The sequence below is a fragment of the Condylostylus longicornis genome, unplaced genomic scaffold (assembly GCF_029603195.1).
Source record: "Condylostylus longicornis isolate FDR11 unplaced genomic scaffold, ASM2960319v2 ptg000017l, whole genome shotgun sequence".
In the NCBI taxonomy this organism is placed as follows: domain Eukaryota; kingdom Metazoa; phylum Arthropoda; class Insecta; order Diptera; family Dolichopodidae; genus Condylostylus; species Condylostylus longicornis.
The window spans coordinates 9,388,187-9,414,321 of NW_026577986.1; the positions used below are offsets into that span (position 1 = coordinate 9,388,187).

The 26,135-nt window shown below is 23.6% G+C and overlaps 2 protein-coding genes across 4 annotated transcripts in view; one reads left to right on the plus strand and one right to left on the minus strand.

Moving 5' to 3' along the window:
• The window catches only part of LOC129606139 (tyrosine-protein phosphatase Lar), a 167,154-nt gene that overhangs the window by 103,445 nt on the left and 37,574 nt on the right, over positions 1–26,135 (plus strand). For all 3 annotated transcript variants that reach the window (XM_055516259.1, XM_055516261.1, XM_055516260.1), the window contains 2 exons: positions 21,040–21,140; positions 25,157–25,349. In XM_055516259.1, coding sequence (XP_055372234.1) covers positions 21,040–21,140; positions 25,157–25,349 — 294 coding nt within the window. The remainder of the gene's footprint in view (positions 1–21,039; positions 21,141–25,156; positions 25,350–26,135) is intronic.
• On the minus strand, positions 11,598–12,603 carry LOC129606141 (neuroparsin-A-like). Its single transcript, XM_055516263.1, has 2 exons — positions 12,397–12,603; positions 11,598–11,964 (listed from the first exon to the last, which is right to left on the minus strand). The coding sequence occupies exons 1-2, from the start codon at positions 12,540–12,542 to the stop codon at positions 11,631–11,633; spliced, it is 480 nt and encodes a 159-aa protein (XP_055372238.1). The 5' UTR covers positions 12,543–12,603; the 3' UTR covers positions 11,598–11,630.

Sequence of the window (26,135 nt, forward strand, 5' to 3'; positions counted from 1 at the left end):
AATAATTTCATTGACGATTGAAGTATGAACAGGAATGATTTACAAATAAAAATCGTTGTCTTTTGAATTGAATTTTTTTTTTTTGGAATATTTTTCAGGACATTTCAAGAATTCACTTTTGAAAATTTGAATTGGCCTTTTTTTGGCAATTAGTACTATTTATGTAGTTATTAATGTGAAAAATTAAATTTTTTTGAGATGAGTAATTTTAATCAAAAATTCTCTGTTATATTACATTAAATATTTCGTTCAATAATATTAGTTAATTTTGTGTTCTTCTTAAATATTTCAAATTTACAGTACTGAGAGACTTCACTATTCTGTGGTATTATTTGTTAAAGTTTATTATATTGCAAATTAAAATTGTTCAAAATAAAATTCTATTCTTCGGTTTGAATTCTCTCCATTTAACTATGAACTCAAAGAAAATAAAAATAAATTTATAGGAAAGAGAGTGCAATATGATTACATGTTATAGCATCATTGCGTTGTAATTTCCAAAATTTTAAAATTTTCACATTCGAAATATTTGAAAATATTATAATATAAATTTTAGTGCTGCCCTCTTGTAAATGTTTTAAAATCTTTATATATGAAAATTTCGTTCCGTAACGCATAAAATCACATTTACTGCACAATTAAAATCAAAATAAACAATATGAAATTGTTCCGCCTTTACCACTTACAAGTTTTTTTGTCTAAGGTTCTCTCACCTGTTCATATTAGTTTGATCTAATATTAAAAATTTATGATAGCCAATTCCTTGAAATTTAATTTCATTTAATTTTCAAATAGCAAAAATTTAATAATTTTTAATACGAAATTTTATAGAATAAAATTTAAACACTTTAATATAGGGAAAAATAAAAAAATCACAACATGCCAAAGAGAATATTCCAACTAATACTCGTATCGAATCTAGCAAAAAGAAAAAGGACATCTAGTCAACTTAAAATAATATCTTCATGCACATAAATACAAAATAGTCTGCAGAAATTGTAAAATTTATATTTTGAAAATAACACCCAAGAGGGATATTATGCACCATATAAATGGGACAATATACCATTTCTATGTATGTATTGTATGTTATATACAAAGAAACATCCGTGTATTTTAAACGATTCCCAAAAAAAGAATGAAAAAAAAAAACGTTTAATACGGAAACTATTTTCAATGTTTTCCCATTTGGTCAGTTTATTTTCTATTTTTATTTTTTTTTGGTTTTTTTTACCCCCATTTTGTATTTTTTTTTGTTAAATTTTTCATGTTGTCTCGTTTTTTATTACCTTTTCTAACGAAATATTTAAAATGTATAATTAATTTCTTGTTTCGTTTTTTTTTTCTTTTGTTTTCATGAATCATAATTGAGTAATTAACATTTTCTTGGTATATTTAAAAGAGATTTTCCTGTATATTTGAGTGGAGGAAGGAAGGAAAACATTATTAGGTTTTGATATTAATATTTGGTTGATAGCTGTGGTAGCTCATGGTTGATGTTTTACTGTTATACAAGGTTTCATTGTATATAATGCTTAACAACAGCAATATGTGCAATTAAAATATTAACCTTCTATTTTCACTTTATTTTGGGTACTTGATCAGCAATAATTTATTAAATACACTGGGTTCTCTTCTTGATTTTTTCGTTCCAAAAAGCAGGAGTCCTACTAATTCTTATTCAGGCTCATATCATAATAAAGCCGCATAAATCGTGTATTTTAAGATTTCATACCAAATACCCTAAAATTACACTCTCAACTCCATTGATCTCTATTTCTTTCAGAATATTAAAGATTTTTGATATTTTGCTATTTTTATTGGTTATATGCCGCCGATTGTGATTCTCAAAGATTATATTTTTTGCATATTTTGTTTTTATTTTGAAAAATTTTCTTATTTTGTATTTACTTATAATATTGACTTTTGCATATTGTGTAGAATCTTCATATTATTTTAAAGATTGTCATTTGAGTAACCATACTGAATTTAAATAATTAAGGACTTTAATTTTTCTCTCGTACATTGCCCTTTTTATTCGATATAAATTCGACAAAATTCGATATAATGTACAATTTAGTTTGTGAGGAGCCACTAAATGCTTAGTCGCCGCTGTAATATTAAAATTGATTAAAATTTTAACTCAAGTAGATGTCTGTATTATGTACAGGCTATGTAGCTGTGGTAATATTGAAAAAATTCTTGAAAATTTTTTTCCGAATAACTTTGAAATTTTATTTTCCTTTGAATCTTTTATCATTTTACATGAAGCAACTATCCAAAGTATAGACGAAAATTTTAAAATATCGATGTTCTTCCTTTACCTAATATTAATTGAGCCAAAGAAAACACTAAGAGACCAAAAAAATGAACAAATAAAATTAAAACTGTTCCCACATAAAATGAAATTAAAAATTAGAATAAAAAAATATTGAAAAATTTTTAACACCAACATGAAATTGTTGAAAGGAAATAATGTATAAATTATTTTTTGCACGTAGGTTGCTTGGAGAACAAGAAATAATTTTTGTTTTCAATTTCTTGCAATAAATTTTTAAAGGAAAACAGAGAGCGCATTCATTTACAATGTAAAATGAAAAATTAATGCTTTTTTTGTTTTATTGCAGAAAAATATGTAAAAAAAAAAATTTTATTTTTATTTTCATTTTTAATTTACACGCAAATAAAATAACACAAACACTTAAAAGTTTCCTTTTCTTTGGGTCTTGTTTATTGCAACCAGTGTTCATTTACAAGTTCCAGCAGAAGAAACGATGTTTTTGCGTTTATTTTTTAATTGATTAGAATAGAGTGTGTTTCAAAAATAATGATTTTTGTTTCATGAATTCTTAATTGCCGAATGTTCGAACGTTTGCTCCCATTTTTATTGCAAGATCTCAATAATTTTTTTTTTATAGTACAATAAAGTACAAAACACATGCAAGTCCCTCCATTTCAAAATAACCCACCAGTTCCAACGAAAATTTAAACGGGTGCCTGATTGTATAACAATAGCAATTTTATGTTTTGAAAAGATCAAAAATTGGTCTACGCCATGTGATAGATATTCTTCGTTCAAATGTTCAGTGGCCTTACCATATATATTATATGGTAAAGCTACTGAACATGCCATATAAAGCCTAATGTGGCCTTACCAACGATTTTCATATTTCCAGAAATGGAAAGGTAGTACCATAGAAATTTATTGGTGCTACCTTACCCTTTTGCCGAATACGAAATTCGTTTAATGAAGATCGAATTAAATAGTAAGGTTCCAGAATTTCTATTTAGCTCCTGAAACCAATTCTATATGGAACCAGAGGCCAATTTCTTTGTATTCTCTGTAGCGAAAATATTATGTGGGAAGGAAAGTATTTCTTCGCAAACTATGAATTTCATTAAAAAAGTTTTTGTGCTTATTTTTAGTAACATTGAAGAATGATGAATAATGTAAGTGCTAGAGTATTTGTATATGTGTGTTTGTAGATTTTCATACACAACTTGCATTTACATTGATTTTATAGTGAAAAACAAACTTCATTTTTTTTTTATTTTCAATTACATCAAAAAAAAAATGTACTCGTATAGTGTAGGTGCATACAATTTAAATTTTAGTGTAATTTATAAATTGTACGGAAGAACGACAAAGAAAAAAAAACGTTTTTACTCCTTGTAATAGTTGTCATGTAAGGGAAAATTTTTTTTTTCCAGTTTTGCATTATTGAAAATTAAAAAAAAAATTTCCATGTTGTTGTAAAGTTGAAAAACAAAAAATTAAAAATCAAAATCTATTGCATGATTTTTTTACATGGCAAATATTTTTTAGAGATTATAGTATAAGAGGTTACAAAAACTGCAGCTTCTTCCTTGAATATTTGAAACACAAATTGCTTAAATAGTTGGGTTTTAAAATATCGAAGCCAGCCATCATACGTGTGTATAGAAATTTAGTTCAGTTTACAATAACATAACCTCCAATTATTGTATATGATTCGGGCCAAAAAAGAGTGTATAGAATTTCAGAGATGGTAAACAATTTCGGGTTGTATGAAAGCTTGAGTCACACTTGCTTATTTTATTAAAAATACTGCTATATAATCGAGATAAACTTTCATCATTCCTATGCCCGTCACCTGTTTTATTGATAAAAATGTTGTAATGTTCTTAACATAAATATCCGGAACTAAATATAGAATACTAAAATAATGAATAATTCCATGTTTCCTATATACAAGTTACATGATTGTTTTTTTTGCATTTTTTTTTTATTATTTGCTTCTCATCAATATTCCTCCTTAAAAAAACAAAAAAAAAAACAAACACAAAAAAAATAAATAAATTTCCTATTAGAAAACATAGTCGGAATTTTGAACAATTTTATATTGGTATATCCTTCCAATTACAACCATAAACTAAAATAAGAAAAACAAAACCAAGTATATACACAATAAATCAAGTAATATACACTTTTAAAAAAAAACCCCAACACTTATATACGATTACATTATGATCCCATACTTATAGGTGGTATATGAGAAACTTGCGAGCATGAGGAATTCTGTTGGATATACCATTGGTATATGATTCACTTTTATTGCTTGTTTAGAATCTTTTCTTACCCATAGTTTTTCCTTAAATTTCGTTTTAGTTTTTAAATTTACTTTATAGGTATATAATGTCTATATGTATGTAAGAATATGAGGTTAGAAATGTAAGACATGCCTGTTATTTTATTATTTTAGTATATTTTTTTTTAATTCAGACATGTTAATTTAGTAAGAATATATTTAAGTATATTCGGAAATTCCTTGTGTTAAAGTTGATATAGCATTCATATGAATACACTTAACATTATATGTAAATGCATATGTACATAAGAGTCTTCTCTAGTATTTCAAGTCTTAAGTTTAGTAAGTCTTATATTATTTTAACTAGAAATTTTCATCGAAATAAATTTGCACTTGCAGTTGGACTTCTATTTTCTGCATTTCCCCTCCAATTTAAGGCAAGTTGTCATCGGTATTTTAAAGAGAAGCGTTTCAAACATTTTATTTGTTTTATTACGTTCTTTCATTCTCTGGTTCTGTTTTAGATACAAGCTCGTAATTATATAGACTTAAATAAAAATAAAATTTGGTTTATTTTTAAAAATAAAAAAAATTTAAATGAATTTCCAATGAAAAATAATGAAATTTTTTTAGAAATTTAAGAAAATTCTATGAGTCACTTTCTATCAATAAATTGTGAGGCATTCAACATGGCAAAATATTTGTAATATAAGTATATAAGCTTGCGAATTCGAACTTACATAGAATTTAAATAGAATTAGTTATAAATTTCAAGTTCACAAATTACATGTTTCAGCAATATTGTGTACACAGACTTTTACGTTCAATTCGATTTTGTTTATATATACTTTGTTAATATTATTGGGTTCTCTGTTTTGCTGAAGCTGGAATATAAGTAAAAATTTTTTACTTATATACAAATTAGGTTCTCTTAAAACATGCTCCAGGATAATAACAAATCACAAACGATATTTTCAAAAATTTAATCCTATACTTACAACAACCGCACTAAGTCTTTGACGTTATTGAAACCTCATAACATGCATATAAATATTTTATGCATTATATTATGCTTATGCACCATTATAATGCACACTATACAAAAAATACAAAAATTTCAAATTTTCTTCTAATTTTGAATTCATGTAAACGCCTTCACTTTATATAATATATATTGCATTCTTAGAATATAAAATTAATGTTGTCGGTTCTTAAAATATTTTCTATAGCTACACACACAATATTTTATTTAATATTTGTATAGATGTATGTAATATGTTTTTGTAGTAGCTGATGTGTATATGCATAACATATTCTTTAAAGTTATTTTAAAAGCGTCGGTGTTCGATAGTCTTTGGTATAAAATTTTTTTTGCTCTAATTTTTATTTTGTCTATTCCATACGTACAATATTTATTAATATGTGGTCAGCATTTTTTATACATTAACTTGTATATGCTTGTATAATAATATATTGACACTATAGTGAATACACATATGAGTGAATATATACATACATATATATACATATATATACATGTTTTTGTATTACAAAAATTGTATAGTATTAAAGCATCAATTAGATTTATTTATTCACCTTAGAAACATTATTGAGTCTGACTTTTAACCAATTTTATTGGTATATTTTAAAAAGGAAAATAAGGAAAAGAAAACACAATAGAAAATGAAAATGAAAAGAAAAATATTCTTTTTTTTTTTATTTTTTAAAATCATCCTGTTGTAAAAATGTAAAATGCATCCTTACCTTGCAATTCTTTCCAACTTTAAACACTATTTTTAATGTTATACAAAATGTACTTATACTGTATATAAGTATTATACATCGAACAAATGTACATGTAAAAGTAAATATATACTATTGATAATGGATATTTTTATATATGAGTACAAATGTATGTGGAGGTGGGTTATACATGCGTTATAAATTAATGGTTTTTATTTAAAAGGACATGAACCTTTACATTTCTTTATATGCATTATTTTATATATACGATTAAATGCATATATAATGTAATATATAATGAAATTTAATGAGAGAAAGAAAGAGAGAGATAGAGAGAGAGAGAAATGTAAAGGTAAATAAAAGGTAAATAACTTAGAAAAGCATAAAAAACCAATAGCAAGTAAAAATAGAACGAAATGCCCATAAACTTAGTTAAAATGTTTGAAAACATCCTTTGCATTTTTCAAGTCCTTTTTTTTTCCTGTTTTTTTTTCTTTTTGATTTGTACACAACAAAACATCGTAAAATTCATGTTCAATTTTAAATAAAACAAAAAAAAAAAAAAAATTTTCGAAATAAGGATGGAAAAAATTAATAGATTCTTGTGAATACACAAACTTACACGTACTTGATTTTAAATTGCACTTGGTGCATATTTTGTAAAGCATGGTATATCTTTTAATAAGATATTGTATAGCTAGCTATACATTAAAATATTTATATGAATATTCTAGCACCTGAATTCAAAATTTTTAGTATGTATGTTCAAATAGTATAATAAAATGTTCTAATAGTATATTTCTCGCCCATATACTTCAAATATTAAATGAAAGGAATTTAAAAATTAAATTTTTCGATTGATTCAACATTTATTATACACTCTATATAAGATTTTAATTGTGAATACAAAAGAAATGAAGAAATCAAAATGTACTAAAATATTTTTAAGAAAAGTACTTTTAAAATAGAAATTATTCGGACTATAACACTTTTAAAATAGAAATTATTCGGACTGATTCGAACTATACATAATATAAAATGCATGGCATTGTTGTTCACATTAAAAAATTAACATTATTCGGCAGTAAATGTAACAATAAGAGAAATAAAGAAAAGAATGTTATTAATATTCTCAATTTGGCATCTGAAATTTCACAAATATTATTAGACTAAAATTCATTACTTTATAAATAACATTTCAGTAGACACAGTCAATCTGTCGTTATTACAACAATCTATATCATTTGACGCTGCACTAAAATTTCAATACATAGCTTTTGAATATTTGAGTGATTGAAATGAGAAAATAATGTGATTTAGATTAAAATTTCCTAAAGTTGTTATTGCGATATTTTACTATAGACACGAAGGTGTTGGTCAAATAGTATTAAAATAAAATGACGATCAAATTCTAATATCCTATAGGAATTATTTTATACAAAAATAATTCTACAACTGTCCAAATTATAACTGTAAATTAAAAACAAATTGCGGAATATTGTAAAATACTTTCGAAAGTCATTTGTTTCGACAAATTAAAGTTGTAGTTCCCACATTTATAACGTTTTAACATACGAGATTTTATTAAATTTCTCTTCAATTCCAAATTAAAATACAAAATCAAATTATTCTCATTTATTGTAAGTTTTGTTACCGTAGCATTATAAAAGTAAATTTAAGTTCTTAACTACCTATAGATGTGAGAAAACTTTTCTCTCTCAATGCTTTAGGGTTATATACAAAATTACAAAATTTACATGTCTACAATACATACATATGTATATGGTAACAGTAAATTAAAAATGGATTTTCCAACAAAATATTTATTTAATTGGTGTCTATTTCAGTTTCATTTTCATTTTTTAATTATAATATTTTTCGAATATAATAAAAAGTTACATAAAAATTCGATTAAAACAATTTTAAAAGCAATTACTCTAAATAATCATCACTTATATTTTTTTTATATTTACATTCTTCAATTTATTATATTTGAAAAATATTTCCAAAAACAATTTATTTTTTCTTTTAAATATTTTTTTTGTAAAAATTTTTTTAAAAAGAAATATGTACATTATAATAATAGTATACAATGTTATGTTATGTCAGTAGCCTATTTATTCATACCCTACACGTACATTATTTGTGCTCCTGTTATTCGTACTCCCACTATTCATTCATGTATAAGATTAAACGTTGTAAATTAATTCTTATTTATGCTTCAGTTAAAAGCTATAACAATTGGAAAGCATAATTGATATTTCTAGTATATAATATAACAGTCCCAATTGCAATCGATTGTGTAATTTATGGAAGAGTTGATAGAATAGGCTACACTTATTTTTGTCGGAAAATTAGTTTCAATTTTTCTCGTCAAAAAAAATTCAGAATCTTAATATTATTGATTATTTATTCTTATATTTAAAAAATCTATATAATAATGCAATTTTATTTTTAAACTAAATACTTCTTAATCCCAAGTATCCCGGAGTTTAGAAAATACAGGAATTATTTCGATACCGAAAGAGATTCAAATAAATTCTTCAGAAACAACAATTTATTGTTGTATTCAACAAAATTATTTCATTAATTTTATATTATTGAATATTATTAAAAAAAATTTACAAATTATGTCAAAATATTCGTGAGTTTTGTATAGAAAACCCAAAAATAAGTAAATGTATAAGATTAAACAAGACAATTAATTTGAATTAAAATTGCCTACTTTTAGGGGCTTATGATTTTTTGTTTTTCAAATTTATATATAGGGTATAAATTATTTTTAGAAAAAAAAATTATATATACCTATAAAGGATTGGTCAATACTCGTTTTCTAGTTGTTTATAAAAAATATTACGTTCAGAACTCTATTATATTTAAATACTCTTATAAAATGTATGAAAACCAAAAAGGAAATTTATGTGTATTTCAAAATTTATAGTAAAATTAAAAGTTTCAAATTAAAGTTTTGCAAAAATGCAATAATATTATGACAGTTTATTAAAAAAAAAAAATTATGTTATAAATTTTTATTTATAGAAGTCTTGTGTAATAAATAATTTTTAGTATTAAAATATTTTAAACATAGAGGAAAATATGAATTTTTAAAATATATAATAAATTGGTCTGCACTTCAATTAAGATTAAAAATGTTAATGGTAATTAAATTCGAAATACAATATTAGTCTAGGCGGCATAGTTTCATAGTCAGGGAAACCAAACTTTGAATAGAAATTAAGGGAATAGAGGCTATACCTTTAATGATTTTAGAATTTTTTTTTTTAGATTGAATATTATTTGAAAATGTGTTGGAAATAAGCAGTTTTCAACAATATTCTGCAAATTTAATGTGATTTTTTTTCCTGTAATTCTGAGCATTTGAATGTTGCGGTTTGAACTTAATATGTTAAGGCGTTAACATTAATTAATTATAAGTAAGAAGTTTAATTTTACACAATTTTTTTGCAACTGAAGTTAAAATTTACACTCTAAGAAATGATCGTTAGTTGAAAAGACTTTACATATTTTTTTATTAAATTATTATTATAAATTACACGGGCATTTTTAATAGGAGTTTATCCTTTTGTTACCTTTTTGGATAATAGAAATAGAAAAAATCTGTTGCTAAATTGTTTAATTTTTTTCTTTTTTAAATAAATGGAGGCTATTTTCTTGAAAAAGAAAATTTTTTTGAACTCGGTTGTTGGACCTGAGTTTAGGGACCCGATACTTATAAGTATTATCAGTTTCCTACTAATATAATTAAAAGTAAGTGAAAGTATATATGCAAAAAAGTGAACTTAGAATATAATTATATCGTTTTGTGAACTTAGAATTCTTTGTTTGTTAAACATTTTAAACTTGGTGATACTTGAAAGTAGCATCAGTCAACAAAAGGGTTAAAGGAATTCTACTCTTCATATATAAAAATTTAAAAAACTTATTATTAATTTTGCAATGTTCCTTTATGTTTTTCTTTTCTTTATTTATTCTGTATTTTATTTTTTAAGCGATTCTTTTTTGGTAAAAGCGTTTACATTTTGCATATTAATTATATATAAACATATTTTTTTATGATATTAAGTTTATAATATTTTTTAAGAATTTTAAAATTTTAAAATTTTTAGATTAGCCAGTTTAACATTTATTCGATACAAATATTATTTTTTTTTTTTATAATATTCCAATATCAGGAAAAAATGGTTGAATTCATCGTCATTATTTATGCAATAATAATGATATAGGTTGATTAATCATATTAATAATCATCAATACAATTCTTTTATTCAACAATATGATTTTAATTTAATTATTAATATTAGTACATATTTGTATGCTTTAATATTAATTTCATCATTTTATAATAGTACAAGAAATGTGTTATTAATTCACAATATTTTGAATTTAAATTAGACATTTTAAACTCGTATAATTCTTACACTTATTTAAGTAAATGAGAAATTGAGTGAATTTAGGCGTTAGTTAATAGGGGAAAACTTACTATACCACATTTGTTTCTCATAATTTTATTTTCTTTAGTGTAAATTAAATTAAAATTAATAATTAAAAAGAAAACTGAATCATCGTCTTAGTTCTAACATTTAATACCTTTGTATCATTTTGAATTTTAATAAAAAATTTCAAAAAAATCAAATTAAATTTACGTAAATCAATAAAATACTCAAAATTTTTTCTAAACATTTTTTAAATTTAATAATATATAGAATTTAATTTTATTTAATTTAATTTAAAATTACAAGTTGATTTTTTAAAATTCATTAGTACACTGCCGAAAAATTAAGTTAAATTTGTATTAAATATCGTTTTGTTACGTGATAGTACTCAAACGGCAATCTTAACTCGTTTTTTTTTCTTAATGTAAGACGTAAGCAGAACATTTAAGTACAATTGTTATTTGTTAGCATAATATAATCATAATTGTATGTGAAAATTTTCAAATATCACTCAAATAAACCACTCAAAAAATTTATTATCACTCATAATTTTAAAATCACTCAAATTTCATGATATTAGAATAATGTACTATTAAATTTTAAAAAATTATTATTTTTTTTTTATCGTATAGCCTTTTTAATACTTCATATTTGAAAACAACAGAATATTTTGTAGTTACAATTGAATATTTTTAAAAATATTATTAAAAGTTATTATTAATTAAATGAGTAATTTTTTGAGTGAAAAATTTAAAAATTACTCACAACATAATATATAAACTCAATTATGTATACATGTTTTTTAATATTATTTTAATTATTTAATTTTTTTTAATAATTTATATAAAATTTTTTTTTTAATTATTTAAGAATAATCATTACTACCAATAAATGAATAATCATTTAATTTATCAATAAAATTATTTTCTTGACGTTTGCATGGTAATTCTAATAAACAACGTTGTGGTGATGTACAACCCATACAAATACCGCAAAAACAATTTAATGTTGGTGCACATTTACCATGCATTTCACCAAAATTACCTTCATCACATGTTTCTTTAATATCTTTATAACAAACATGACGTCCACAATTATCCCAATAGCTACCAAGATTACATTCTAATGTTGCATTATGTACTGTCTTATATTTTGCATATACACAACGAAATACTTTTGCACTTAAATGCGCTTGTTCTCTATAAAATAGAATTGAAATATTTTAATATTAAAATTTCAATTTTATATAATTCGAATAATATTAAATTAATTGAATTTAATTAAAAAAAAAAGTGTATTAATTTAAAATAGGAATAAATAGCGCCCAAAATATATGTTGTCATTAAGACACGGACATAATTTAGTAAGTTGGTTAATTTTTAAGTTATTCACGAAAACCAACTATCATCTAGCAATTTTAAAAAAGTAATAATCTACGAGTACTTATTACTGCAGTGCAATTAAATATACTCAATTCGAAAAATTGATTTATAAAATTTTTTGGAAAAAATTTCATTGCACCACCATTTTTATTTAAAAATTCGAATATAAGAGTCTTAAAATTTTTACACTAATTTCAAATTTTATTCGAAATATTCAATTTAATTCTTAATTTACAAATATAAACTTACATTCTTCCTGATTCGGCTCCATTAAATAAAAATACACAATAAAGAAAACTTAATAATAAAATTAAATGAAATTTTCGATTATTTTGTGTACGAATTTCAGTAGATTTTTTAAAATTTTTAGAATTAAAAATTATAAATGGAGCCATTTTGATTTTTTATTTTTCTGTTGGAATATAATATTTTTGTTTTATTGTTTTTTTTTTTATATCGAACAGTTTTCGAAAATAAAAATGGTGTTATATTCTTATTGTTCGATATCAAATGTTAGAACTTTGCTAATGACTTAAATTAATTGATTACACTTGCTTTTATAGTAATTTTTATTTTAAATTAAAACAAAATCATTTATCGATTATGATTTATTCAAATTATATGCAAATTAAGAAAAAAATTCATAGATTTTCTTTTTAAAAAAAAATTATTTAATTATTCATAGATACTTCAAGTAAAAATACTTAGAATAAGTTGACCATATTTTATTGTATATAATATATTTAAAAAATACTATTTAATAATTTATAATTCTTAAAAAAAAAAAGGAGGAGGCGCGTAAATAGAGTGGTGTGCAAAATATTCATTAATAGGAGTATTGAAAGAACTTTTGTACAAAATACAAAATGTTGCAAGAACTTCATTTGAAATTAATTTATTTAAATTAATAAAATAGTAAGGCGGCATTCTAAAACGAAACTATACAAAAATTTTGTTAGTCTTCGAACATAAAATAAGATTTATAGCCCGAAAATCACGTATACAACATATAATTCCATATAAAATAATTGAATAGTTAATGCAAATTTGGCAAATTCGCAAATAATCGATATCTGGGCTCCGAAATCTGCTTCAGAGTTTTACAAATTATTCGCTAAAATCGTCAGGTTGAACATCAATTACCTCTTCCAGAGTGACCAGCAGTGTATGATTGTTAGATAAGCATAAACCCTTGGGTTGAAAATAGAGAAAACCTAAAAAATATAAAGAACAAACTCTCAATTTCCGGATATTCAAATATTTTATTCATAGGGCAATTCATTATTTTTGAAAATTCTATACTTTTCCAAACTTTAAAAATTGTTCTCTTTTCTTTCAATTTTATTATAAGATTTTCAATTTCGTTATTAATTACAGTACCCTAACTATAATATTGATTCAAATGGAATAATTACTGATTAACCAGCATAAAAAGTTAAGCCTCAATTGAAATAAAAATTAATATAACATTATTGTACCCTTATATACATACATTCACACATTCATGTATACATTATACATATATATATATATATATATAATTAAATTATACTGAATTGAAAAACCCACAAAGTTTTTTAATTTTTATTTTTTTATCCTGGAATACTGATTCATCAATATGATGGAAAATAAGAGAAGATAAACATTTTTAAATGGAGAAAATCCTACACACATAAGAAGATGAATTAAGGCTCATTAACGAATCATTAATTAATTTAAACGAAAAATGCAAAATAAATGATTTTATTTATTTATTTATTTTTTTTTTTCTTTTTGAAATTCAAATACATTCTATAGTTAAAAAAAAAAAAAAAATAAAATAAAAAATTAAAGGACCTTTCGCACATTATGCATAATAATTGTTAATTTCAAGGACAAAACCATCAAATTATTGCCTGATGCTTAAGCTTTAAAAAAAAAAAATTAATTTTTTAATCGAATACAATTTCGATTAGTTTTACAACATTGTAGTCCCGTTTGAGTGGGATTTTTAAGAATTTTGCATTCACTACGTAACCGGATTCCAAATTTTTTGTGACTTGATCGAAAAATGTACTTTTTTAATTCTTTTAATTTAATTTCGAGCAGAAATAATACAGTGTTTGTTTTGTAGTTGCTAAGTCATGTTTATAATAATAAAATTTAATTAAAAATAGCTTCGATAATAATTGCCTGCATTTATCAAATTTTGTCCGAACTTATTAAATTCTAATTTGAAACGGTGGGTGCCTATTTTGCCATACTCTAAACCAGCGGCGGATTTGTCACATATGCAAAGTAAGCGTATGCAATGAGCGCCAGAAAATAGGGGCGTAGTTATTATATGCAATATTCAATGTTTGCTGCATATTGTTCATTGTTTGGAAAGCGGTAGGGCACACTTTTTGAGAAACGCGTAGGGCGCCGAACAGCTCAGAACCGAGCCTGCTCTAAACACTCAAACGGTGGTTTGAGTGCCCATTTTGCCATACTCTACTGAACTGGCACTGAAGAAAATGAGAATTTCGCTTAGTATATAAACTTAAGTAGGGCTATATTACATATACAATGAATTAAATGAAGCAAAATAGGGGCATATTTTAATGCGCCTAAACATATCATTAGCGAATTCATAATTTGATAAAAAATTTTCCCTGACAATTATTTATCGAACATTTAGTTGAATTCATCCAAAATTGGGCCGCAAATCAAATTAATCTTTTTGGAAAATTTACAATTTTCATATTTAACACAAATATTCTCTAATATTCCTACAGTTATCCGAAACAACTTTATTTTCCATCGACATTTGCTTTATTCTTTTTATATATTTTTTATAAATCTGTTCAACAATTTTTTAATTTTTTTCTGATTGGACATTTTTTTTTTTTATAAATATTTATTAAGATCAAGGAAAATTACCGAAGGCGAATATTTTTAAGCGAAAGCTTATAAGCTTTTTTTCTTTTTTATTTAATTTGCGGTTGAAAAAACTATCATTAAATTTTTTTTTAAATTTTCTTTAGCTGAAAATAGCTGAACTCAGAGATAATAAAAAAAAAATATTTTTCAATTTTTTTTTCATTAAAATCAAGAGGATTATATTTTTCGCCTATATTACATTCGCAATAATAACGGTATTGTATAATATATTGGTTTTTTATATATATTTTGCTCCTCTCAATCAAAAAAAAATTAAAAAAGAAAAAAATTTTTTGCAAATATCAGCATTCAATTTGAAATTAAATGATAAAATGAAATTGAAAAAATGTTGAATTTCATTACTCATTCCAAGGATATTTGAATTAAAATTAAGAGAATTATCATATAAATTTTATAAGTAGCTCAATATAATATATACGAGTATAATAATTTTCAATAAGATTACATAAATAGAGAAGATTTAAATTTTTTTTGAAAATATTTAATGAGAAATGAAAATTTTAAATTGTTATGAATTGGATCTGGAATTTAATTTTAAAGAAAAGAAAATTTTATTAATTGATTTGTGACCGTTTTTTGTAACAAGAATAATTGAGTACTTGTTTACAATTCCTCAATTTTCTCTACATAACAAATTAATTTCGATGGAAAATGTAAAATAAAGGCATTATTTCTGTTCAAGCACAGATTATTCGAAAAAATAAGATTTTTCTTGCAACTTTCAACTTTTGGAATTTTCAAGAAACCCTCGAACATGATAAAAAAAAAGAAAATCTTTTAATGGAAATCTTATTAGTAGTAGTTGTAAGAGAGGTGGAGCCCCACCCGGACATCCATGTGGAGCACATGCACTAGAACAACAAAAAGGCTCATCGGCAACCCCAAATCAACACCCTACAACCCCGTAGTAATCCAAACCTAAAAACCATCTACCCGAACAAACCATCCTCCCTGGCAAACCTCAAAAATCACACGAGAGACTTTCCGGACAGGCTTTCCAGCCATTTGAAGAAAAAAGGCTTCAAAGACACGCTTTCTCTTCCACATCAAAAACGGGTAGGAGCAAAGAACGTGTTCTATATCCTCCACCACCGCCATATCCTGAAATCCACGACATATATCAATCGTGGTGACCCCAAGCCTCTTGGTCATTTTCCCCAAAAGGTAATGTGCCGTCAGCACCCCCACCGCTATGTTGAGATCAGCCCTACTATCACTGTTAAAAGCTCAACATGTTAAATCTGGTACAACCATAATGCTTTCTCATTATACATTCAATATGTTTGATAAAAATATTTATATGATTAAAACATAATCAATTTCTAGCGAGATTATTACAGTTTATTCCTAACGTTTTATAGAAATACTAGTGCATATTAAAAGTAATAAACTTTTATTGAAAGCATTTTATATGCTCCTGCAAGATTTTAAATTAAGAAACTCTAAAGAACTTTGGAAGAATTACGATTAACAATGTCATTAAAAATCATTAGAAAATTCTCATTAGTTTTGTAAATTTTGTAGAGAGGCGGGAAAAATTTATTAATTAGGCTAACTTTGGTCTAAACATTTAATATATAAATTTAATTTTCCCTTAAAACTAGTCTCGAATAAACTAGAATATTATTAATAAACCAAAACTTAATTCGATGCGAAATCCCTAATAATTAGCCCCGCCATTATTTCCAGTTAAGTGTTATATTTTTAATTTTTAATTTTTTCAACAAAGTATATTATAGATTCATACGTTATATTTTAATAAAATTACTTGAGTAAAAACAGAATATAAAATTTTATAAAATACTTCTGGAAAACTTAAACTTATTAATGCCTGTATTATTTGTTAAAAAAAAAATTATGTGTACATACACAGTAAAAGTTAAACGATGGTATTGCTGATAATGATAATGATGATGATGATAACGACGATTTGAGTTAAAAATTATATAGTATATATATATATATATATGCACATACTTATATACAAAACAATTTCGAAGGATTTTGTTGTTAAGGGATTTAAAAAAAAAAAAAAAACTTTTTTTTTTCTTGAAAATTGAAAAGCGATTTTCTCTTTTTAATTGGGGTATCAATGAAGGTTGATGATATTTTAATTGATCGAATGTTTCACGGTTAATGGTTTTTAAAAGTACACAATATACGTACATATACAATTTGTATTGAAGTATGTGATGATATCAAACCTGGATTTTTTTTCTTTTATATTTTATAAGCAATTAAAGTGAAGTTTTTCACTTTATATTCTAAAAGAATAAAAAAAAAAATTTATTTTTCTTTTGAATATTTTTAAATTACATATTTGATTTTCAGTCAATCAAAATATGAAAATACTGGTTTTGTATAGGGCTTCCTGATTTTATATATACAGTGAATTGTATTTAATGAGAGGAAAGGATTCGTTCAGAAGAGAGGAAAGGGTTTTGTTCTTAAGTTTTTTAACACTTGATGTATATAAATTATTAATACATAATAATTGATAAAATTTCAATTGTTTATGGTGACATACGAGTGAATTAATTAATTGACTTTTGAACTATGTATTCTCTACCTTAAAATTTGCCATATATACATGTTCGGAATATTATTAAACCAAGCGCAGTAGATTTGTATATAGGAAAATTTAATTATAACCTAAAAGTTGATACTGCTACATTAACTCTTATGTTGTAATTAAAAATTTGACTTTCCGGTTTTTAAAGTATATGCGTTGTCAATTATTGTTCCCGACGAAAATGAATTTAGTTAAACATAAAGTTCATGCTATATTTTCTATTGATAGAATATAGATGGAATTGTTTTACCCTAACAGATTTTAATCAAAATTAACAATATGTTAAAAATGGTTGTATGCCCTACACAATTAATACATTTGAGATTCAATATGGTTTGATTACACTAATATAAGCTTAATTTTTTTAATATTGTTTTAAATAATGGCTGCATATTAAAATCATTATTTTCAATCTTAACTAAACTTAGAATTCAAACTCATAAATTAGAATACGTATTAAACCATTATAACGGTTGGTATCATTATAAAATTAAACCATTATAAAAATACGGTAGGTACCATTATAACAGAGCCCCCTACGTTCCGACTGAATCGTTACACGTTTCAAATTGCAAGAATTCATAAAAAAAACAACCCATTGTCACCATTGTGTGAATTTCATTGGAATCATTGACGAAGTTTTAAAAATTAAGCTTTCAGTTTCAGTTTTAAAAAAGCGGTATCAAAACTTTTTTTAAAAGAAATAATATTAACCATTTACTTTTATAGCATATCATTTAAATATAAAATTGGAAATTCATCATTTAAATTACACACACCTACTTCGATATTTGAATTTTCTTGCAAAGGCAAGATCTGCCTCTTTTATATTGTGAGTAGATTATATAAATATTATTGGAGAGAGATATGAAAGGAAGTCTTTCCCTTCGACCACCGCACTCAGCCATTATTATCATCCTTATTGTGGCCCTTCTATATCCCACATTTATACCAATCCGATCTCAAGCAAATACTCAGAGAAATTCCTCAAGTAATTGGAGGTGAGCTCTCCAACATTGAGAAAGCCTCACCCAAACTATCTTCGCCTCATGACGGTCAGAGCAGAACAGTCACACAAAATATATATGGACCAAAGATATATGTATATGTAGCCTCATCGTCCCGGCAGAATCTACATAAAAGTAAAACAACCGGTATGAAATACGCTCTTGTTTTAATACGGATTACTTAAAAACCACTGTTATACAAAATACATACTCATACTCTATTACTAAATATATTTATATATCGTATATAACAATACAGAAATATTGTGCATCCTAAAATTAAGTTTTATATCAATAAAAAATTACAATACCTTCTGTATATGAAAATACTCTTGTGATTTTGTTCAAAACTCAAGTGAATCTTATCGAATCGCAAATACAAATAAAATGCAACCATATACATTTACTTTATCGTAAAATAATTTATACGGTACCGTTTTGTAGATATCCAAGTTTTATGTTTTATAAAAACTTTTATCTTTTTCTGTTTTGTGTTTTGGCATAAGGGAAAAAACATTGAAAACCTCTTTACTTACTATTAAATAAAAAAGAAAAACAATTTTTCTTTATTCTTACGCTCTTTTCAATTAAAAATAGAGAAAAAAAAACAGAAATTTCCTTTCTCCTCTTTTTCATATATGCATGCATTTTGTTTTGATTTATTTGCAAATTTATGATAAAAAATGTTGAAAAAACATAGACCTCTTCTAATTCTAAAAAAAAACAGCATAAAAAATAGAAACAACTTAGCAAAACTGGTAAAGCCCCATTAAAATATTCTTTTCAGAATATATGCACGCGGCTATACACAAACGTACATACATAATATAAAGATAGATATAGAATTTTACCCTTAAACGAAACACATGTGAAGATGTAGAGATTTTTTTTTATTAACGAATGCATTTAAAATTTGAATATTTACAAGTAAAACACATTCATATGCAATATACATATGTATATGCTCATATATGCATGTGTGTATGTAAAATGAGCTTTGCATATTGTTAAAAAATTGGATTTTTTTATTTGCATTTTTTAGAAAAATGCAAAATAAAAAAAGATTTTCCGATGTGATTATCAATAAAAAAACTTGTATACCAACTTTGATTTATGAAATTTATTGAAGTTTGTGAAAATGTTTTTAAAAAATTGATATCAAATTATAAAAGAATTGTAAAAGAAATTTTTAACTAAAGAGAAGATTTAGACCTAAATAAGAGCTTTAAATAAATTAAGCGTTTCATTTGTAAATCAAAAAAAATTAGGAAGAATCCCAGCTATTTATCTCTGAATCATATCGAGGGTTGATAAATTTGTAACTAAGAATTTTTTATTTGCATTTCAATTAAAGTTCTTAGTATTTCAAAACGCTAATTTGTTTCCGCTTCACAAAAAAAAACCTGTATTTTGCTTAAAAGTGGAAGAAATCTCAATAAAGTTAAAATTGCATGTTCTTTAGACATTTTCCACATGATATCTCGAAAACAATGTTCTCGATGTTTTTGTTAATTATTTTAGTTTTCGTTCGAAGCCAAGTGCCTTATAATTAATGGGATAATCTGCAATAATAATTGTTGAAAATTTTTCCAGTACAATTTTTCATTCCCGAAATAGAGTTTAGAAAAAATTCCGTAGCTCTTCTATACATAAATATGTTAATGAATTTAATATGAAACCTGAGCATTAAAATTTCTTTGTGTAAATGGAAAGGCAACATGGGAAACTAACTTGACTAGTCCAAATTACTCTTTCAAAATTTCAAATTACATTAAATATTAGGTGTACCGGCTCTTGGTAATGAATCCTCTTGTAATTAATATTGAAAATAATCGAGTCTACATATTAATTTAATTATTTAATCATTGTATGTCACTATTTAACTGAGATTTTTCATAATATTATCACATAATAAGTTCACTAGATTTTTGTCATACTAGAACTGCTAGAACTAGTTATAGGAATTCATTTTCAATTCATTCATATTTTATTGTTGAATAACGATTTAAAAAATTTCATTTTGTATTTTAACTTTTGTCATATTTTCTAATTATTGTCATATACCCTCAGAACTTCCTTATTATACTAATTTTATTTCATTAATATTGTAAAAATCATTGAATATAAGATTAATAAATTTCTACTTCATACTAACATAAAATATAATATTCTATTTTTGTTATATTATTTAGATATGTACATGTATAAATGTTATATATAGTATATAAGTGTTCTACAAAAAAAAAAATGCATTCAAACTATTATATTCTAACTAAAATTTTTATTGTTATATTTTTTTCTACTCTAATTTTTTGCCATCGTTTAAAAAACAAAAATGTAACAAAAACCAAAAAAAATATAAAAAAAATATCAACAAAATGGGAAACATAGAAATGGAAAGCGCTCCAAGGATATTTCAAGTACGGCCATTAAGCTCATCGACAGTGGTAATATCATGGGAACCACCTGAGACTCCAAATGGACTAGTGACCGTAAGCAAATTTTACAATTTTTATTTTTCTTTTGTCTTATTTTATAAGTGAGTATAGCACTTATACGTAATATGTATATATACATATTGTTATATTTGGTTATTTTTTTTATATATGTATAACTTTTATCTTTTCCTTTATCTTATTTTTTTTTTTATTTTATGCAATAAAATATTCAATGTTAAACGTGAATATCCAAAAGGACATTGCAAAAATTATTTTCTCTCTTTTTTTCCATTTTGTTTTTTTTGTTGTTGGTTTTTTTATATCTTTTATATTATACATTTATATTGTATATGCATATAATTATAGTATAATAAAATTGTGATAGTTATACTGAAGAACGATTACGTTGGGGGAAGGGAGGAGAAGATGGAAAAAAATCTAATAATTTCGTTCTATATTTTTTCTATATCTTTGTTTTTTAAATAAGCAAATGCTTTCTTGTTAATGAAAATTTACAGTAGAATATTTCTCATATTATTTAACCCATTTTTTGCCAGTGTATAAAATCATATATTACCAAAGATTTGAGTTATATTAAATAATTGGTTTTTAAATTGAGTTTCCAGGCAATTTTATTCGACGCACTTTCAAAAAGTATGCTTGTTGGTACTCTGGGAAAGAATGGATTAATTTAATGTTGTCAGATGATTAAATTGGAATAATTTCAATTTTTATTTTACCAAAAATGTATAAATGTATGATATTGTAGAGAAAAGGAAGCATAGGAAATATGAAAAAATTTGAATTTAGAAAATACAATAACTAAAAATTGAATTTACGATTTCATTATCGAATTACTTAATATTCGTAATTTAAAATCGTGTATTATAGAAGCATCTAAATAAATTGGTTAAAAATGTTAATTGAATATTTTGTCAAAATTTTTCATTTGACATAGACATTTTTTGTTCTAACTATCTTCTAACATCGAACTAATTTTCTGAGACTTATAAAGCAACAACATTTTCTAGGAGATAGTTTACAATGTAATTTTTATCGTAAATAATAATAAAATTCTAATCAGGAATTAAATAATTCAAAAACCAAATACAATCTACAAATAATAACAAATTTTTACTTATGCTCTCAAATATCGAGATTTTACTGTAATTCTATATAATATACACAAATAAAATATAATTTTATAAAGGTACTTATTTTATAACTAAATCTATCGATATTGCTAAATTAGCATTAAATAGATTGAATTTCCAATAATATAGTAAACTAGTTAAAATGTTAAAGATTTTGAAAAAGACAAGAACGAAAACAAAATAGAAGAAAACAAATGAATTTTTATATCTTATGTCCTTTTTATATTTTTTACTATTTTTATTATATAGAAAAACATTAAAATGAATGTGTAGATTGTGAATTTATTTTTGTCGTACACACATACATTTTCTCCTTCTTCATTCATCTATACACAATTCTATTATATATGGTAGAATTTTTGGGTTCATTTTCTTAATTCTTAATATTATTTTTTTTTTTGCTCTTTTCTTATCTGTTGACCATATATTTTTTAATACTACTGTATACACATAAACAGATGGCAACATAATATTTCCAATAATATTATATAAAAATTGAAAAAAACTTAAAGAAAAACAAGTGATCACGAAAATAATATTATTAAAAGAAGAATAACAAACAAGGAGTGCAGTATAATGGAATAAAATAAAAGGATAATAGAGATATTTTGTCCATTTTTACTATAAAAATTTCTTAAATTTTGTTGGTTTTTTATTTTTCTTTTCTCTTAGATATATTTTAAATGTAAATGAATAAAAATTGATATGGGTGGACATGAACATAAAAATGATCACTAAAAACAAAATACAAAGCAAAAAAATTGAATAAGAAAATTATTGGAGAAATACCCAAACACTATATATATACCTTTAATTTTGACTACATTTTGATTTTGTTATATATACAATAGAAATTTTATTTTGTGGTCAATAAAGTAATAAACGTTGAGGATGAAATTAAAACATCTTAGACATTTATAAATTCTAAAGAAAATGTAACTTTGTTAAGTCTACATTTTATTTATTTTAAAAAATTCTTATTCTGAGAATCGGTGTTTCAGTGATATTTCAAAAAATGCTGTGATATTTCTCGTTATTTCTTATTACTTTAGTGATATTAAGGGATTTGTGAGAAAAGTGTCAAGTATTACCTTTTGTATATCTCACCCTTTTTCATTCTATTTCGTATGAACTCCCAAATATTTAAAATTTTGAAAAAAATCAATTTTTTTTTTGTACGGATAAAAAATCGGATAAACGGATAAAATAGGAAATAAGACATCGGATAAAAAAATGAGTATTTGTTAAAGTGCTGACTTCATAAATGATATTTTTTGCATTCTATACGAATTATAAAAAGAAATATTTTGTATTACGGATAAAAGGATAATAACTGGATAAGATAACAAAAATAATAAAACAAGAAAAAGAATAAATTTCTTGTTCAAAAATAGTGAAATTCGGTTTATTATGTTTTCTACGTACAGATTAATACATACAATTAAAATTACCCGAAATTTCGAATTTTCGTACTTAAACGATTGTTGCTTTATAAAACATATTACATAAAATTTATAATACATACGAGTATTTACCATATTGGAAAAAAATTAAGTAAAAATTTTAAGGGCGGATAAAATTAATAAAAGTTCATATATTTTCATATAGATGTAGGGGGTCATCCAAGTTTATTTTATTTTATATTGCTTTCTCTTTCATTATTATTATTATTTGCCCTCTTTTATAAATTTATACTGAGTATATTACAACATATTATGAAAACAATGAAGAGAGGAGTTTATATAATTTTCATTGAATTTTATGTTAAAAATTCTTCTTCTTCATTATTTTTGAATATTTTATAGGGTTTTCAATTTTTATAATAATATTCTGATAGCTTTGCATAATGTTCACATGATAAAAGTATATCCGTTTATATATATACATATAGTTTATGAATGTATGGATTTTAGTTCCACATACATTTATATATATATACATATCTATGTAGTAGCTAGATAGTAAAATAAAGTGAAATTTAAATAACTTCTTTATTATTTTTTTGTGTGTTTTTTGGAAAAAGGATTTAAAATCCTTGAGGTTTTTTTTTTGAACTTTTGATTTTGTTTATTGTTTAATCATATAAGAATATGAAATTAATATTTTATTTTATATATTATAATGTATATAATTTAATAAATTCTATATATACATAGTCTATAATAAAGAAAACAAAATAAATATTTTTATTTTATTTTATAAGAAAAATTGCCAAAAAAAAAATTTTTTTTATTTACCAATAAATTAATTCATAATTTGTGGGTTTTAAGATAGAAAAATTTCCTTGAAAATATTGATCCTATACTATTTTGTAGTACATAATTTATATATGTAAATTGTACATACATTTTAAATTTTAAGGCAATCAGAGATAATTTAGAAAAAATTGTAATAATTTTAATCGGATTGAAATGCAAATAATATGAAATTTTTTAAGGGAAATTAGCTTGATTTCAAAAATTAAGTAGATATAAAGTTACTTATGAAGCAAAAATTAAAATTATTTCCATTTAAAATAGTAAAATAAAATTCGAGAAAGTTTTTGCATACAAACAGCAGTAATTATAGGCAGAATTGTCAAAACAAAAGTTAGAATTTTCATTATCATTGCTCGAATACTAAAAGAGTTTTAAAATTGGCTATTAAATTAGGCCACCCTTAAAATAAATAAATTGTTTTTTTGAGTAAATCAAGTTTAAAGGGAGTAAAATTAAAAAAATACATACTAAATTAATAATAATATGTTATACAATTAAAAATATTACATATTCAATTTTACATACATATATTTTTAGTATTTAAGATTTTTAAAAATAAATTAAATTAAAAAATTATTTTCAAAATTCTTATTTTATTAATAATTATTTTTATATAAAATTTTAATATTTGAAATTTTTCTCACATATTTAAATATAGGGTTATAAAGTATATTATACAACTGATCCAAATCAACCGGAAGCCCAATGGGATTCACAAATGATTGATAATAATGAATTAACAACAATATCTGAATTAACACCACATGCTATTTATACAGTACGTGTACAAGCATTTACATCAATGGGTGCCGGTCCAATGTCAGCACCAGTACAAGTTAAAACACAACAAGGTATGTGTATATATTAGATTTTTGTATATGTTATTAAAATGTATATATAAACTATATTATTATAAAGGCAAATAAGAACTTTTAAATTTTTACATAAATATTAGATTTTATTAAATATTAAAGGTACCTCGAAATTTTATTAGATTATAAAGGTTTTAAAAGTATTCAAACTTCTTGTGAATACCGAAAACAATTTGATTTTAGTCCTACATATTTCATCTTATTAAATTAATCAAACCAGAAAATCAAATCAGAAACTTGAAAATAAATTTATTTTTAAAGTAAATTCTAAAATTTATGAATGCCAGTTAAACATACCCTCACAGATCACTGGTTCTTCTGTATTATAATTAATTATTTAATTTTAATGATATTTTACTTTGTATTTCATTCGAATGAATACAATTTCGAATTTTTTTCGAAATTTTTCTATAAACCAACAAATTTGATTATTATTACAAAAAAAAAAACTCTTAAAAAATCAACAAAATTTTTACAATATTATCAATTTAAATATAAAAATTTCAATATAAATGCAACAAATTCACGTACATTACATGTAAATAATATTTATTTAACACTTAACATTAAAATAATTTAATAATATTAATTAATAATTAAAGTGGAACGAAAAATTAAAGGAAATATTTTCTTCTCTGTTTTTGTTTTTTGGTTTTATTTTTGAAAATAATTTAATTACCTGAAAATATTTTTATATAATATTCAATATTTATAAAAGGTGAAAACAAATTATTTCAATTTACTTATTAAAATGTAAAAAATTGT

Excerpts from the sequence above, each read along its gene's own strand:
- LOC129606141 (XM_055516263.1), bottom strand. The coding sequence starts at position 12,542 with ATGGCTCCATTTATAATTTTTAATTCTAAAAATTTTAAAAAATCTACT. Across the intron at positions 11,965-12,396 it reads GGAGCCGAATCAGGAAGAAT|AGAACAAGCGCATTTAAGTG; the intron begins GTAAGTTTATAT and ends TCTATTTTATAG.